Here is a 14531-nt window from a genome sequence, read left to right as displayed (position 1 = left end):
CTCTATAGTCATCTGTGTCAATGTAGGACATGGTCTTGCTATTGTCTATTCTAATGCAAGCCGAATGGAAATAGGAAAAAAATGAATAATAAATCAGCTTGATATTATTAGTCACTAATTTGTGTGAGAGGTGCAGTAAAATACAATGGTGACAAGGAACATAAAAGCCTTTGTAAGTTCCCTCTTCTGGTTTTAGATCCGGGCAATGAGGGGGATTTTTTGTGTGGGATTTCAATGGTCACTTGCTATGTAAGACACGCTCCCCTTCATTCTTCCCCTGCTCCTGTATCTCCCTTGGCGGTTGCTCTGCCAGATAAAGGAACAATGCTGTCTTTCTTACCTGTCGGAGGGGTGTGCATTCCAGCCCCACTAAACTGAGTCTCAGTCCTGCCTCCGAGCGTTCAGCAAGGCCCTCGTAGCAATGCTGCCTCTGACTCCAGGTGCTTCAAATCACACTCATCATACCTTTTCCCTGTTGGAGGATTTTGGAGGACGTTGTTTTTGTGTGGTTTTGGACCAGAGACATCCACACAGCTTTTTTAATTCTGGTTCAATTCTTTGATCTGATCCCTTTAGGTGTATACTTCACAATTAGAGTGAAAATGGCTTCATATTTTGGTAGGTTTGTAAACATTTACCTACCACACTGTTGACTGACAGAATGATTGCCGTGGTGTGTGCCAGACTGTTGGTTTGTGGTTTCTTGTGAGGGCAAAAGGGAAATTTGGAGGCTGGGGTGCAGGTTTGCTATTAAGGATACAAGAGTGCAAAGAAAAGAGAAAAAAAAGGGGGGCTGGTGTGGGTGCTTTACAGGAAGATTGCGTTTGTCTGCACCGAGCCATCCCATTTATGCTGGTGGCCGTATGTGCAGCTGAACAGAGGTTCACAGTTAGAGAAGAGATAGAGCAGGAGGCCTCATGTGTCACACCTCTTGTCATCGGTCACGAAGGCTTTGAGTAATTTTCTCGTAGTCACCTCTGGGACTGTGCCTCACATAAGTTTTCTGTTCCTCATCACCTGCTGGAGATGATGAAGATGTTGCTCAGGTATGTAGATTTATAATTCCCTTTTGCTTTATAAAATGTTTTATTTCCAAGTTATCCAGATTGTTATTGTATCAAAACTTTCACATATTATGCATTTTTAATATAGAAATAAAAGTCAGAATACTATAATCAAAAATTTAACAATTGTATAACATGCGTTAATCAATATAATTACTCATTCAGAGCAAAGTTTAATTTCTATTTAACTCTAAGTCAAGCATTTAACAAAAAAAAACAACAACAAAAAAACAGAAAAGAAAATTCCTATAGATGCTTTTGATCCTATAACTAAATGAGGGGGGAAAGCCATAATATGACAGAAATCTTTACTGCATAACATATTTGCCACAATATCCTATTTCACATAATCACAGATTGGCAGACAACTTACACGTGGCAGTTTTAAATAGCTGCACGTCAAATCTTTTAAAAGAAAGTTTGAAAATGTACGTTACTTTAATTTATGCATTATGATGTAAAAAAATCCCTACAAAAAACAAGCAATATCAAAACAAAAAACATTTATATGAAATTTGGTATCTCATGCTTATCATATGTCCATATAAAGGACATGAAATAGTCTTTGTGAATGACTGAATGTATATAAATAAATACATGGATATATTTGGCTATACCAAGTCCTTTAGTTATTATTCAAACTATTTTTAATATTCATAATTCATGGGAGAAAAAATAATATTCTTTTTAAAAACTTATTGTGAAAAAGGTGAAGGCAACGATAAGTTTTAGGTGTTTTAGAAAATACTCTGCAGTTTTTTCTTTATCACTGTCAGTGAATTAGTCTTAAAGCACATATTACTATAACCCCTTTTTCTTTTTCAGTTTTCTTAAATCATTTTACAAGACACACAGTATCTTCAAAATGGGTTAAAAGTAGGCTCCGTCTTACAGGATCTTAAACAGAATATAGCTCATTGAGTAATTGATCCATTATTCAGTGAATGTGAGAATAGACCAGCAGTTCCTAAATAAATTTGAAAGGAATTTTACTAATGATCTCCTTCCAATTCCATTTAAATCAGTTTAAAAAAAATATCAAACTTGCAGAAATTGAGAGCAAATTTTCCTTAACAGCCATCTGTCCTCAGTCTCTTTCTGAAGACGCAGTTTGCCTTATCAGGGTTTGACATAGCTGCACCCTGGAACAGCTGATAGGAGAAGTCAATTCAACTGAAATTATCCTTTTATGAGCTACAGAAGAACCTTCAGAACACCAGAACAGTCTCCTATTAGTGTTGAAAGGCTCACAGATGTGTAATTTTCTTGAGATGTGTGTGGTGCACCAGTTTGTGATGAGAGGACAGTAGATCACAAATTGCTCTGTGTCTCCACCAGGTGTACATGTTGCAGTGCAAGCTTCTCCTAAATGTGCTCAACAGCCAATTGCGTTCTCCCTTTGAGGAGGCCCTGTGAGGTAAGTCCACACACAATATGAAAATCAGGAACCTCTATACTATGCAGCGTATAGGTTCTAGAATGAATTATTTTTATATATACATACAAATAAATGATGTTTTTCTATACAAGGTTGTGGCTACTCCAGGCAGGCTGTGTGGGGGGGTATCCATGCCTGCTAACTGTAATGGAGTCAGGCCTCATGGACATCTGCAGGACACAGAGATGGATATGGCTTGGCAGGAGTTGATGGCCATCACTGAGCTCCAGGTAAAGCTGACTTCCAAAACTATTTTTAGTAACATTTTAACAACAGACAGTTTAAAAACAATTACTCTATCTACTGGTTAAAAGTAATGTAGAAATATACTTGTTTTTGCAGTGGATCTTGTTTTTTTTCTTTTTTGACACATGCAAAAGACGGCATAACTAAGTGTTAACTAAAGAAACTGATTAATAAAAAAAACAAAACAGACTGGTGACAATTATTTCCACGCCTAAAGATGAAAAAAGATTTTACTTGCCAAAGCATATAAAAAAAAAAATTCAAATGAGAGCATCATTTAGACTTTTAATAAACTTTTTTGCTAAATATAACAATTGACATTAATTCATTATGGGAAACATCTTAAATCAATCAATAATTAAAAAGATAGAAGTGCAATAATCTTTTCTGAAAATCAAAAAAGCTCTTTATTAATTTTAAACATTTTCACAAAAGCAACACATTAGAAAATGAATTCATGCAAATAGAAAAGGAAGTGAAGCTTGTAGATTGTTGTAACTTGTACCATGACTGTACAATACTATAAAAAAAACAAGCAATCATATATTGTGTACAAATTCTGGTGATTTAAAGACTGAAATAAAAAAACAAAACATAAAAGTTATTGTATATATACTATTTTACCTAGGTATTTTATTACCTGGTTTATACGTGGGCCTACAGGAACTTTGACAACACAATATTCCTAATATGAGGTAAAGTTTGTTGATGGATCCCTGCTCCGCAAAAGCAACTTTAAATATACTGTGACTGTGTACTATCTTCCTCAGGGTTTGCAATGGTTCATAATGACCTGTAAAAACAAAAAGAACTGAAGAATCTGCTTTTATTCACTGATGGCAGGTATCTGTGCAGGCCTGTCAAACTTTACCAACCCGCAACCTTTGACATGATTGGAACAACCAGTTCCAGATTTGGAGGTGTGCCTTAATACTTTTGGCAAAATAGCATAAAGTACAAAAGCATTTTAATTAAATATCAATAAATATCTAAATATCATCTGTTTGTTGTGTGTTTATCTAAAGATGGGTTTTAAGATAGAAAGTAACATAAAACCAACAAAGCTTGTGCACTAACCTGTAGTGTATGCTGCATTTCGGATAAAAAAAAAACAGCAAAACATTTTACTCAATTAAGAGAAGTTTTACTTCCTAATGTTACTCAGGTAAAAGTAAAGTTAGCAGAATAAAACTACTTCAAAAAGAGAATTTAGTTCAGACAGTTAACGTAAAAGTACTTCTGTAAACAAAAACTATTTTGAGATTTATTCGGTTGTTTAAAAAGTTGGTGGGTCGGGGGGTAAATGGAAGGGTCATTAAATATTTTTGCAAACTAAAAGAGGGCCCTAAACAAGTTACAATTAAGATATGATTATATTTACTGTGGATTTACAGATATAACGACAAAGTGAATCTCACACTTAAACAGGCTTCAGTGATTAAGCCAACTATTTGCAGTATGAAAGAATTTGGCTTTAATTACTAGCAGCAGAACATAAAGGTCCAAAGAGCTCATAAACTTATCATCTCTTCCTTTTGCTATTTAGGTAGGGTAGGTAGGATTTATCAGTGGTTGTCGTAAATTGCCTCACTCATAGCATTAAGAGTACGCAGCAATGCAGTTTTTTTTTTTTTTTATAAATAATATGCACACTGCTAAATGACATTACATTACCTTCAGGAGGCCTGATTTTTATTCCAAAACTTTAACTTTTTTAGGGCAAGTAGTGAAGACGTTCCATTGTCTTGTTGACAAACAGAAATCTATCAAACGCCTTTTTCAGTTATGGAGGTTCATATTTTGCCCGGCTAGCACAAAAGGGATTTGTTTTTATTTCCCAGTAAGTTTTATGGATGAAGTACAAATAAATGCCTTAATGTACTGTATGTATCTTGATATCTGCCTTTTTGAAAATCCAACTTTAATATTAACATTTGGTAAATGCCCCTTAAAGCAAAAAAAAAAAAAAAATATATATATATATATACACACACATACAGCCAATTATGGCATACTGGCAAAATGCTATTAACTGTTTTTATCTTTTGTCACAGGAGTTTGAAGCCCAAAGTGAAGGCTCATACGAAGCTGCACAGTATCAGTCTATGCAGCCTGTGGCCCCTGCTGGAGAGTTTGGGATGACCCAGGGTCACTCAGAGGCCCCTTCTACTGCTTGTGAGCTGAGTACCATTGACACATATGAGGGATGCTACCCTGGAGCGCTGCCTTCCAGCCATCGTCTAAGCAGCAATACAGGCGCAGTGTATGGAAATGCAGATTCACAACTTCCTCAAAGAATGTTACCCATCTCCTCTCAGACTCAGTCATCGGTTATAAGTATGTCAGGCACCATTCAGGGTCATAGGAGACCCAACACCAGCACCTCTCAGGGCTTAAGTAGGCACATGCTGTGGACTACACATGGACACAACGCACATGTCCGCTCAGGGGATGACCTGGAATCAGATTCTGGTCTCTCACTGGGATCCAGCCCACCTTTGGCCTCCCCAGACAATCCTGTTAGTGCACCTGCTTACCAAAACATAGATACAGGTACACTTTATGCAGACTGTGAATCAGAAAGAGTGAATGAGCATGGCAGAAGGGGTCACAGTTACCCAATGGATTACCAGAGCCAAACTTTTCCATATTTACACTCTGGTGGACATCCACCTTATTTTTCACCTCAACCCAGTTTCTCTCACACACAAAATTGCTCCATGAATCCCCGCCCCCTGACACAAACCGGCGTTATGGCTGACCCATACAATTCTACAATGCCCAGCAGAGGGAGCTCATATGGCATGAACACAAAATCACAAGGAGGCAGTTCAAATCCTACTCCTCTTAGCAGAGATGAGCGCAGAGCTATGGCTCTGAAGATTCCCTTCCCATTGGACAAGATAATCAACCTCCCAGTCGATGACTTCAACGAGCTCCTCACACAGTATACTTTGACAGATACTCAACTTGCACTGGTCAGAGACATTAGACGCAGAGGCAAGAACAAGGTGGCAGCCCAAAACTGCAGGAAGAGAAAGCTGGAGAGCATCGTCCATCTTGAAAGGGAACTGAATCACCTGCAGGCCCAAAGAGAACACCTGGCGCAAGAGCGGCTGGAGTTCCAACGTAGCTTGGCTTTCATCAAATGCCGACTCTCAGACCTCTATAGAGAAGTTTTCTCTCACTTAAGGGATGAAGATGGCCAGCCTTACTCCATAGATGAATATTCTTTACAGCAAACCCCTGATGGAAATATTTATTTGGTACCCCACTCAATGGACAAGAGAGATCAATGTTAATTCCTGCCGTTTTTACTTTTTAAAATCAAGCTGGGCTAACTAGCCATTTGTGACTTATTTTTGGTCCACATTCCTAATATGCAACTGTAAAGATCCACTTCCTAAAAATGAGCAAGACCACACAATTTATAAAATGTATAAAAGTACTTTATTAAAAAAGGATGTAAAAAGAATTAAAAGATTGCACAGCAGTCTTCAGTGAAGTTAACACTTCTGCACTGAACACATGTCCAGTTAACCTGTTGAGGGGGGGTAGGGGATTAAATGAATAATTTATAATAAAAGGACAAATGTAAGTGTGTTTCTTAATACCTGTCTGAGTCATGTCGTGGAAATGAGTCACATTTTGGGCACCACTGGAACTTTCTGGAAAGAAACAGTTAAGTGAGTGAACAGGCAGTATTTCACATTGAGAAAATTAATGCATGCAATATTTGACCTCCATTCACAATTACAGAGGTCAATGTTACCATCGACACTGAAGAATAAATTTATGTTTACACCATTGCTGGCCATAAAACCGACTACCAGCTACAATTCAAAGGTTAGATTTACTGTATTGTTGAGAAGTCTGGTCTTACCTACGAACAGCATTTAAGCGTTTTGGTAGCTTCTTTCAGCTAGCCTCAGGCCTCTGTTCTCACTCTCCCCTGCTTCAATGATCCTGGCGATGGCTTTGCTACTTCTCTCCCTTAGCTTGCTTCCATGGCTAGCCTCACTTTAGATGTAAGCTAGCATCTTCCAGTTGATCTTTGTTGAAATGAGGGTAGAGTCTGTACCAAGTGATGGCCTCTTTATGATGATAGTATTTGCACACTTCTTAACCAGAGCTGTAGATGCTGGGTTCTCCTTTCCTTCCCAAATGCCTCATTCAGCATTGCCCTGGCAATCATTCAGTATTGCCCTGATCCCCACTCTGCACAACATCTAACAGTGCACCCTCCCTTACCCATACCACTACATAAAATAAACAAATCTAACACGACTTAAAAAACTGAAAGGTGGGTTTATTTCAGTGATTTGAAGCAGTTACAAATAAAAACCAGACTCAAAGATAAAACATAAAACCCTCATTGGAATGCTTTTTATAAACACATTTTGTTGAAAGAAAAAAAACAGAAGACAACGTTTAATTGAAGGCCCTCCATGATTTATCTAAAGTTCATCTCTTCTTGTAGCAGCTGTAACCTGCCACAACTGCTTGGCTGAGCAGATTTAGGAGGTAAACCTGCAGCTGCCCTGTCACTTCGCTTGCTCTCCTCTCCTTGCTCTCCTCTCCTAAGTAATCAGTCCTGTTGAACAATATGGAACAACATTGTTAACTATGCACTGACTTTGTATGACCTGACATCCACAGTGTATTTTCTTTTTAGTTATCACTACTCAAAGATGTCCTGCAATGATAAAACTTTGGTTTTTCAGACAAAATACAAGCTAAAACAAGTGGTTAGATCCTTACCACTCGAAGTCTTAGAATCGCCCCTGTCGGCCATAGCCACCAGGATTGTTGGAGCCGCCTCCATAGCCACCTGAGAGACACAGGTTTGATTTACTTATAGGCTCAGTAGGTATACTTTCACCAAATGTGAAAATCAAAATGCTTACCGAAGCTCCTGCCTCCACCGCCGCCGCCACCACCTCCAAAGTTGTTCTTCATTGGACCAAAGTTAGAGGCCTGGGGGTCGTAATGGCCCATGTTGTTGTAGCCACTGCCGCCGCCTCCACCACCGCCACCACAGTTACCTTGAACAGAAAAGGCGGAAAAAAAAAAGTAAAGCGAGGTGTACCAAAAACACTATTAAAACGTAAATTAATGCTCTGTAGGTCTTTACCATAACCGTTGCTGTCGTAGCCGTTTCCACCATAGCCTCCACCGCCGCCGCCTCCACCACCCTGGTTGTAACCCTGGTTATAGCCCCTGTTTCCACCGTTGCCGTATCCACCAGGACCTCCAGGGCCACCTCCATAACCTAATACACAGACCGATTTAGCTCCAAGATTCACCAAAAATACAAAATAAATGCGTACCAAGACACTTACCGCCATCGTTCCAATTATTAGGACCATCTCCATATCTACCTCTGCTACCTTAAATCACAAAGAAAACAATATGAGGCTTAATTGAGATTACCATAACAACAGTTTTGCTCACAAGTCCTACCCTGGTTGAAGCCTCTGTCGTAATCATATGGCCTTCCCCCGCTGCTGCGTCCTCCTCTCATTCCCATTCCTACGCTTTGCATTTCCTGCTTAGTCAGGGCCTTCCTGACTTCGCAGTTGTGAGAGTTTATGGTGTGATATTTTTGAACTGCACAAGAGAGAAGAAAAAACTAAATCAGCACTGTCTGCAACAGAAAATTCCCATTGAAACAAGGATGCCCATTTACTTACTGACAATCCTGTCCACTGAATCGTGGTCATCAAAGGTGACGAAAGCAAAGCCCCTCTTCTTTCCAGTGCCGCGGTCGGTCATAATGTCAATGACCTCGATTTTGCCAAACTGTTGAAAATAATCCCGAAGGTGACACTCCTCAGTGTCCTCTTTGATGCCTCCCACAAAGATTTTCTTCACAGTTACGTGAGCACCTGGGCGGTTTGAGTCCTAAAAGAACAAATGAATGTATTAGTCAAAAAGAAATCTGTAAACTACATTGATTAAATTACGACTGCCATTGCATGTTTCATACTTCTCTGGACACAGCACGTTTAGGCTCCACGACCCTCCCATCCACTTTGTGAGGACGGGCAGCCATTGCCGCATCAACTTCCTGTACTGAGGAATAGGTAACAAAGCCAAAACCCCTGGACCGCTTGCTGTTGGGATCTCTCATGACCTAAAGAAACAACCTTTTTAAACAACTGCACTTTAAACTACAATAAATGAAAGCATTTAACACATACGTACCACGCAGTCTGTAAGGGACCCCCATTGTTCAAAATGAGCACGCAGGCTCTCGTCTGTCGTCTCGAAGCTCAGGCCTCCAATAAACAGCTTGCGGAGCTGCTCTGGTTCACGAGGGACCTAAACAGACACATATTAAGTTCTTCATAATGGTCAAGCTAATGCATTCTTGATAACATTTTCATAATAAGTGAAATGTGTGTAAATAAGTAACCCCCTCCCCCTCTTCATCATGGCGGAGGAGGGAGCCGTCGCCGCCATTAACGCATGTCGCTCGGTTAATGGCATGGAATGCTACGTATTAAATGCGAACTACTGAACCACTAACTTTAGTTTATATCTGTAGAGGGCTAATGTGTATTAGTGTAAAACGCCACTTTTCACTTTTAAATTTCGTCAACCGCTGGCGACGAGAACAAAAGACCACGAGCCCCAGATATTATAAAATGGCCGCTCTGCTGTAAGCGAGAGGAGCTGAAGACATCGTGTCTACGATCGAACAAATTAAGCATCAAATCCAAACTTTAGCCATTTTAAGACGTATAGGATATATTTACCGGGCCGAAATGCGTGAAGAAATACGTCTAACTTACGTCTTTCGACATCTTGTAGGTTTATCCTTGAAGCCTCCTTGTAGTACAGCCGCAGAGCAGCGATTCTGCGTCAGGCGAGACCGGACTTTTTTCTGGATAGCACAATAAATAGGGAAAGATACGCCTCTTCTGTGCTACCATTGGGTGATGGTTCCCGCTGCGTCGGCTTATCGGTTTGGGTCGCATTTTAATTGGTCTTCGCTCTGCCAATCACAATGAATAACCAATCACTAGACAGGAGAACATTTTTTTTAAAATTACAGGAAAATGGCGATCTAGTGACTTCCATGCCATCAATTTATCCACAAATTAGTTGAAATTGCAGAATTCATTCTGGGGTTGATCTAGTTTAAGTTACTATACATTCACGTTTTTGAAATAATTTGCAACATTTGCAACGGCCCAAATAGATCCACTGAGAAAGGCAGACAATTAATTATCCCAAAGGACATAAAAGCCATTCACAGGAAGATTTAATAACGCAAACAGATTTAGCAAACCTCTAGTACTGCCAAACTACATATGAAAATGTGTTTAATATTTAAGTAAGATCAACTATATAAAGACCAAAACAAATTGAAAATAGTTTAAAGGATACGTATTTTATATGAAATCACTGAAAAATAATAGGCTTTGGAAGGATTAAAACAACATGAAACCCTCCTAAATGTGGTGAAATTTAAACGTTAATGACAAAAAATAAACCAAAATCGATACAGAATTTTTAAAAGGCAAAGAATAATTGAAAATATTCCTAAAAATGGCACATGTTATCAGAGAAAAAGGGGCGGGTTCAATCGTTGTACGCTTTAAGGCGCGCTTTTTCTGCGCACAGCACCTGTGTGGAAGCTAAATGCTAAAGTAGCCTTTGCGTTCGGCCTCTCTGCTGCTTCACAATAGACGGGATACAAGCCTGCCGTTAAGTGCCCGAAAAACGCTCCTTTTTACTGTCCGTACGGTAAGGAAATGCTCCGCCAACAAGATGATTAATATTGGAAGTATGAATTAGTTGTTTGATATGTATAGACGGCATGCTTGTTAAAACGGTAGCTAGCCAGGCTACATGACAAGCTAACTTGGAAAGCAAGGGCTGGGCTAGCTCAGGACGGCATCAAACATCGTTGCAATGTGCAGCTTTTGTGCAAATGCTATATTGCACAGTTTTAGTTTGGGTATATATTTGCTCCAAGCATTGAAATAAAAAACACATTTGTCGATATTTCACTTTGGATGCATCCCATTTTCGCAGTGATAGCATGTTGCAGAAGGGATACACCACAATAAAACGTTTCCTTTCTGCTACTCTTGTGTCAAATTGGGCCATTAGGTACCACTTAACTATAACTTTCGCGTAGGATATGCATCATTTGGGGTGTATTTGCATTTGTTTAAATATATTATGTGTCAGGTTGCGTTGTATTTGGGTTAACGCTGTTTTGTGTATCCTCGTGAACAGGGAAGTATCGAAGGCCTGTGTCAGCGTGTTGCTAGGCTCCGGACTGTGCCATGGGCAAAAAGTCTCGCGACGAAGAATCCTCATCCTCTGAAGAGGAAGAATATGTTGTGGAGAAGGTGCTGGATCGGAGGGTGGTGAAAGGAAGAGTGGAGTTTTTCCTTAAATGGAAAGGATACTCAGAGTAAGTTAAGAATCGAGGACTACATGCATATGATATGATGCACACCATGATGATTATAATATTTTTAAAGCCTTTAATTTAGGTACAAAACCCTCTTACCATGACCCAGCCAGAACATGTTCTACTATATTGCAGCAAGCACAACACATGGGAGCCAGAAAAGAATCTGGACTGTCCTGAGCTGATAGCAGAGTTTATGAAGACCTACAAGAAAGGCAATAGTGGGACTTCTGCACCAAGCAGCGGGGCCAGCAAATCTACAACTGGTTCTTCAGGGCGTTCAAAAGAATCCAGCAGCTCCAAGAAGAGGAGCTCTGATGATGATGAAGAGGGCAGTAGCAAGCCCAAGAAAAAGAAAGAGGTACGTAAATGCACATAGTAATGCAGCACATTTGTATGTATACGTTCAGCTTGATATAGCACCTGGGACTGTTTTGTTTATTGTTATAAAGGGGTGTGGGAAATAATTTTGACACTGATTTGTCTTTAAGTGAGATTTTCAAATGGTTCATTATTAATTTTACTTTGATAACTTCTATTTATGTATTTGATATGTTGAAGTATAGTTGAAATATATATTTTGTATATTTTAGCTTTTGTTTTTCATGGTTTTCGATGACACTGGTTTTGTTTCAGGATGAAATCCTAGTGGCACGTGGGTTTGAGAGGGGCCTTGAGCCGGAGAAGATCATCGGAGCAACTGACTCGTGTGGAGACTTGATGTTTCTCATGAAGTGGTAGGTTTTGACATATTTTTAGGAGCACTTTGCACTGCTGAGATCACTGCATCACAATAACTTTTCATTGACCTTTTTAGGATGATAAATTGTTGAATTTGACATTTAGACAATATTTTTCATACCCTCAATGCAGTGTCTATCTGCAAACTTGTAGTGCAATGTTGGATTAAATCATTAGACCCAACTTGCATCAAGGTAAATTAGGTTTTTTTTTTTTTAAGCAACTTTCACAAAGTGAGATGTATCCAAATAAAGTTGGATAAACATAAATGAGTATTTAAGTGTAATGGGAATGTTTGTCATTAAATGCTCAGCTGCTTCTCTAGTTTCTGCTATTAGATGAGACTTGCTGTCCTAATCCTAATGTAAAGGTGTTATGACATAAGGCCATAAATGAGCCACATTTGCGGGGAAATTAACCTTCCAGATTTCTCCATTTGCGTATTGTGTTTAATGTAGTGAAACAATCTAGTTTCTAGGGGTTAAGTGATGCATGTATATTTAGATTCTTTTTTTTAATACTGTATAGAAACCCATATTTTGATATGAATTTTAACCCTGGGATTTTGCAGGTAGCTCTAATGGCCTCAGAGTAAAATGCTTATCAATCAGCGTTATGTGTGTTTTTTTTTTGCTGCTTATTCATACTATTCTTCAGTAATCTGCAGCGAAAGATTCAGATGAATAAAACTGAAGGTGTGCAACTTATGCTAAAATCCGAGGATGGTACAGATGATTTCTAATTCTCTTACAGGAAAGATTCCGATGAGGCGGATCTTGTACTTGCCAAGGAGGCCAATCATAAGTGTCCACAGATCGTCATAGCCTTCTACGAAGAGCGTCTCACCTGGCACGAAGACAGCGACAAGAAGGAGAAGGATGCTGTCACCGCATGAGTGCCTCGACTCAAGAGGAACACTCCACTGCAGGGACAACCTTGAGTCAGACTTTATTTTTTTTTTGTAGTTTTTTTTTTTTTTTTTTCTCAAACACCTGAAATCTCCCCCCATCTTTCACTTATACCATGTCAACTGACACGAAGATGACAGACATGGTTGTCGTTTCCTCTATCCATGCCCTGATCAGAGCGCAATGGCCACAGACTGCTGGGGTGGGGGTACATCCAAAAAGGAGCTGCAGTGGCTGTGGGTGATGTGCTACAGGGGGAAAGAGTCACTGTCTTTGTCTTTATATCGATTTAACTTTTTTTATTATCCTAGCATATGTTCTTAGGACTAAAAAGGATGCGATTATAGCAGAAAGAAATGCACAAATTTAAATTTTAAGATGTAATAAGCATATTAATTTTGAGAAGCGGGGTGCATACTGTATTACCATGGCATCCTGTTCTAAATTTTAAATCACTGATCTGTGTCTCCCCATAGTAAAACAACAATAGCGTTTGTATTTGTGAAGCAGCTGCATCAGTATTTTCTTGACTGCTTCATCGCATCCTTTTAAGAACTATTTTTAATCATGTAGGACTGCTTATCACTTTTAAAAGCTGTTTTTAATCGTATAGTTTTGTTTTTCATGTTTTCCAAAATATTCTGAGTTTTAAACGACTCTCTTCACTGCATAGTGGCTTTTGTATTTTCTTTTGTTGCCGGTTATCCTCATATGTTGTAATTTTTAAAAAACGTCACATGACTGTGATGAAGTACAATAAAACATTTTACTCTCTTTACATTTTTTTTTTTTTTTTTCTTCTTGCTGTAGTCTGAGATTATTCAGAATATTTCACAGGTTGATATCCACAGGTCTTGGGTGGGGGGGAAAAAAATTCCTGGCCCCTATTAGAGTTTGCCACCTAGTGGCAGCTAAATTTAATTACAGAGTTCAACATTAAGGAACCAAATTTTTGCATTTATGGTGAAACGTGTCAAAGTTGAGAAAATGTGGATGTTGATGGTAATGTCTGTGGTTTATAATTGGTCATTTAAACTCAACAGTTAAAATCTTATGGGTGCTTAGACAAACTTTTTAATGTACACATCATTGATGTGGTTTGGTTTTCACTTTGGACCAAATCTTTAGCCAATTCCAAATTCCCCCTGAGAAAGGGGTGATGGTATTTCTTTTTATACCAATAGTTCATTGTATAACTTTTTCCCCCTCTTGATCAGAAATGTTTTTGCCATTTTTTTTTCAAATTTTTTTGTGTGTGTGTGTGAAATGAAAGTTACAGGTATGTGTATAGTAGCCCCCTTTTAATAAAACTTTCTTTTTTGTGTGTTGAAGTAGGTGTCTGAGCTTTTGTGTGCCACACGTTTGAGCTGATTTCCCTCCAGGCAGCTAAGTTGGAAATGTCTTAATGTTATTTTTTTTAGTAATTTGGTTCAAATAATTTTTTTCCCCCAACATGTCTGTTTAGATATAGTAGAATCTATTCTCCCCCCCCCCCCCCCCCCCCCCCCCCCCCCCCCCCCTCCATAAAGGTAAAATATATAGTCCTGGTAAAACTATTAAGAGAAATATGACATAAGTCCCAAGGAAGAATGTGGAAAAGACTTAAGCAGCAGATGTTATTTTAAACCCTTAGAAGGATAAGCCTCAAATGACTAAAGAACATATACAGATAGAGGTATGGAAAAGGATGTCTGCAGATT

The 14531-nt window shown here is 38.9% G+C and overlaps 3 protein-coding genes across 3 annotated transcripts; 2 read left to right on the top strand and 1 right to left on the bottom strand.

The window, feature by feature from the left end:
* The first annotated feature begins 348 nt into the window (after positions 1 to 348).
* Positions 349 to 6351, top strand: nfe2 (nuclear factor, erythroid 2). Its single transcript, XM_038287435.1, has 4 exons — positions 349 to 1046; positions 2403 to 2481; positions 2595 to 2732; positions 4803 to 6351. Exons 2-4 carry the CDS (start codon positions 2434 to 2436, stop codon positions 6048 to 6050), a joined length of 1434 nt encoding a protein of 477 aa, XP_038143363.1. The 5' UTR covers positions 349 to 1046; positions 2403 to 2433; the 3' UTR covers positions 6051 to 6351.
* A 685-nt stretch (positions 6352 to 7036) lies between these two features.
* On the bottom strand, positions 7037 to 9557 carry LOC119785046 (heterogeneous nuclear ribonucleoprotein A1-like). Its single transcript, XM_038287436.1, has 10 exons — positions 9546 to 9557; positions 8956 to 9072; positions 8738 to 8884; positions 8442 to 8652; positions 8212 to 8358; positions 8091 to 8138; positions 7883 to 8020; positions 7656 to 7793; positions 7510 to 7579; positions 7037 to 7342 (listed from the first exon to the last, which is right to left on the bottom strand). The coding sequence occupies exons 1-9, from the start codon at positions 9555 to 9557 to the stop codon at positions 7521 to 7523; spliced, it is 1017 nt and encodes a 338-aa protein (XP_038143364.1). The 3' UTR covers positions 7037 to 7342; positions 7510 to 7520.
* Positions 9558 to 10348: 791 nt separating this feature from the next.
* On the top strand, positions 10349 to 13611 carry cbx5 (chromobox homolog 5 (HP1 alpha homolog, Drosophila)). Its single transcript, XM_038287438.1, has 5 exons — positions 10349 to 10503; positions 11002 to 11182; positions 11318 to 11543; positions 11819 to 11919; positions 12677 to 13611. Exons 2-5 carry the CDS (start codon positions 11052 to 11054, stop codon positions 12816 to 12818), a joined length of 600 nt encoding a protein of 199 aa, XP_038143366.1. The 5' UTR covers positions 10349 to 10503; positions 11002 to 11051; the 3' UTR covers positions 12819 to 13611.
* Positions 13612 to 14531: the final 920 nt, after the last annotated feature.

The sequence above is a fragment of the Cyprinodon tularosa genome, unplaced genomic scaffold (assembly GCF_016077235.1).
Source record: "Cyprinodon tularosa strain WSP-4 unplaced genomic scaffold, ASM1607723v1 ctg239, whole genome shotgun sequence".
Taxonomy (NCBI): Eukaryota; Metazoa; Chordata; class Actinopteri; order Cyprinodontiformes; family Cyprinodontidae; genus Cyprinodon; species Cyprinodon tularosa.
Note: the sequence above shows the minus strand (reverse complement) of the source record. Positions and strands in the feature narration are given on the sequence as shown.

Excerpts from the sequence above, each read along its gene's own strand:
- nfe2 (XM_038287435.1), top strand. The coding sequence starts at position 2,434 with ATGTGCTCAACAGCCAATTGCGTTCTCCCTTTGAGGAGGCCCTGTGAG. Across the intron at positions 2,482-2,594 it reads CTTTGAGGAGGCCCTGTGAG|GTTGTGGCTACTCCAGGCAG; the intron begins GTAAGTCCACAC and ends TTTCTATACAAG. Across the intron at positions 2,733-4,802 it reads TGGCCATCACTGAGCTCCAG|GAGTTTGAAGCCCAAAGTGA; the intron begins GTAAAGCTGACT and ends CTTTTGTCACAG.
- LOC119785046 (XM_038287436.1), bottom strand. Across the intron at positions 8,653-8,737 it reads AACGTGCTGTGTCCAGAGAA|GACTCAAACCGCCCAGGTGC; the intron begins GTATGAAACATG and ends TTGTTCTTTTAG. Across the intron at positions 8,139-8,211 it reads CGACAGAGGCTTCAACCAGG|GTAGCAGAGGTAGATATGGA; the intron begins GTAGGACTTGTG and ends TTGTGATTTAAG.
- cbx5 (XM_038287438.1), top strand. The coding sequence starts at position 11,052 with ATGGGCAAAAAGTCTCGCGACGAAGAATCCTCATCCTCTGAAGAGGAA. Across the intron at positions 11,183-11,317 it reads AAATGGAAAGGATACTCAGA|CAAGCACAACACATGGGAGC; the intron begins GTAAGTTAAGAA and ends ACTATATTGCAG. Across the intron at positions 11,920-12,676 it reads TTGATGTTTCTCATGAAGTG|GAAAGATTCCGATGAGGCGG; the intron begins GTAGGTTTTGAC and ends ATTCTCTTACAG.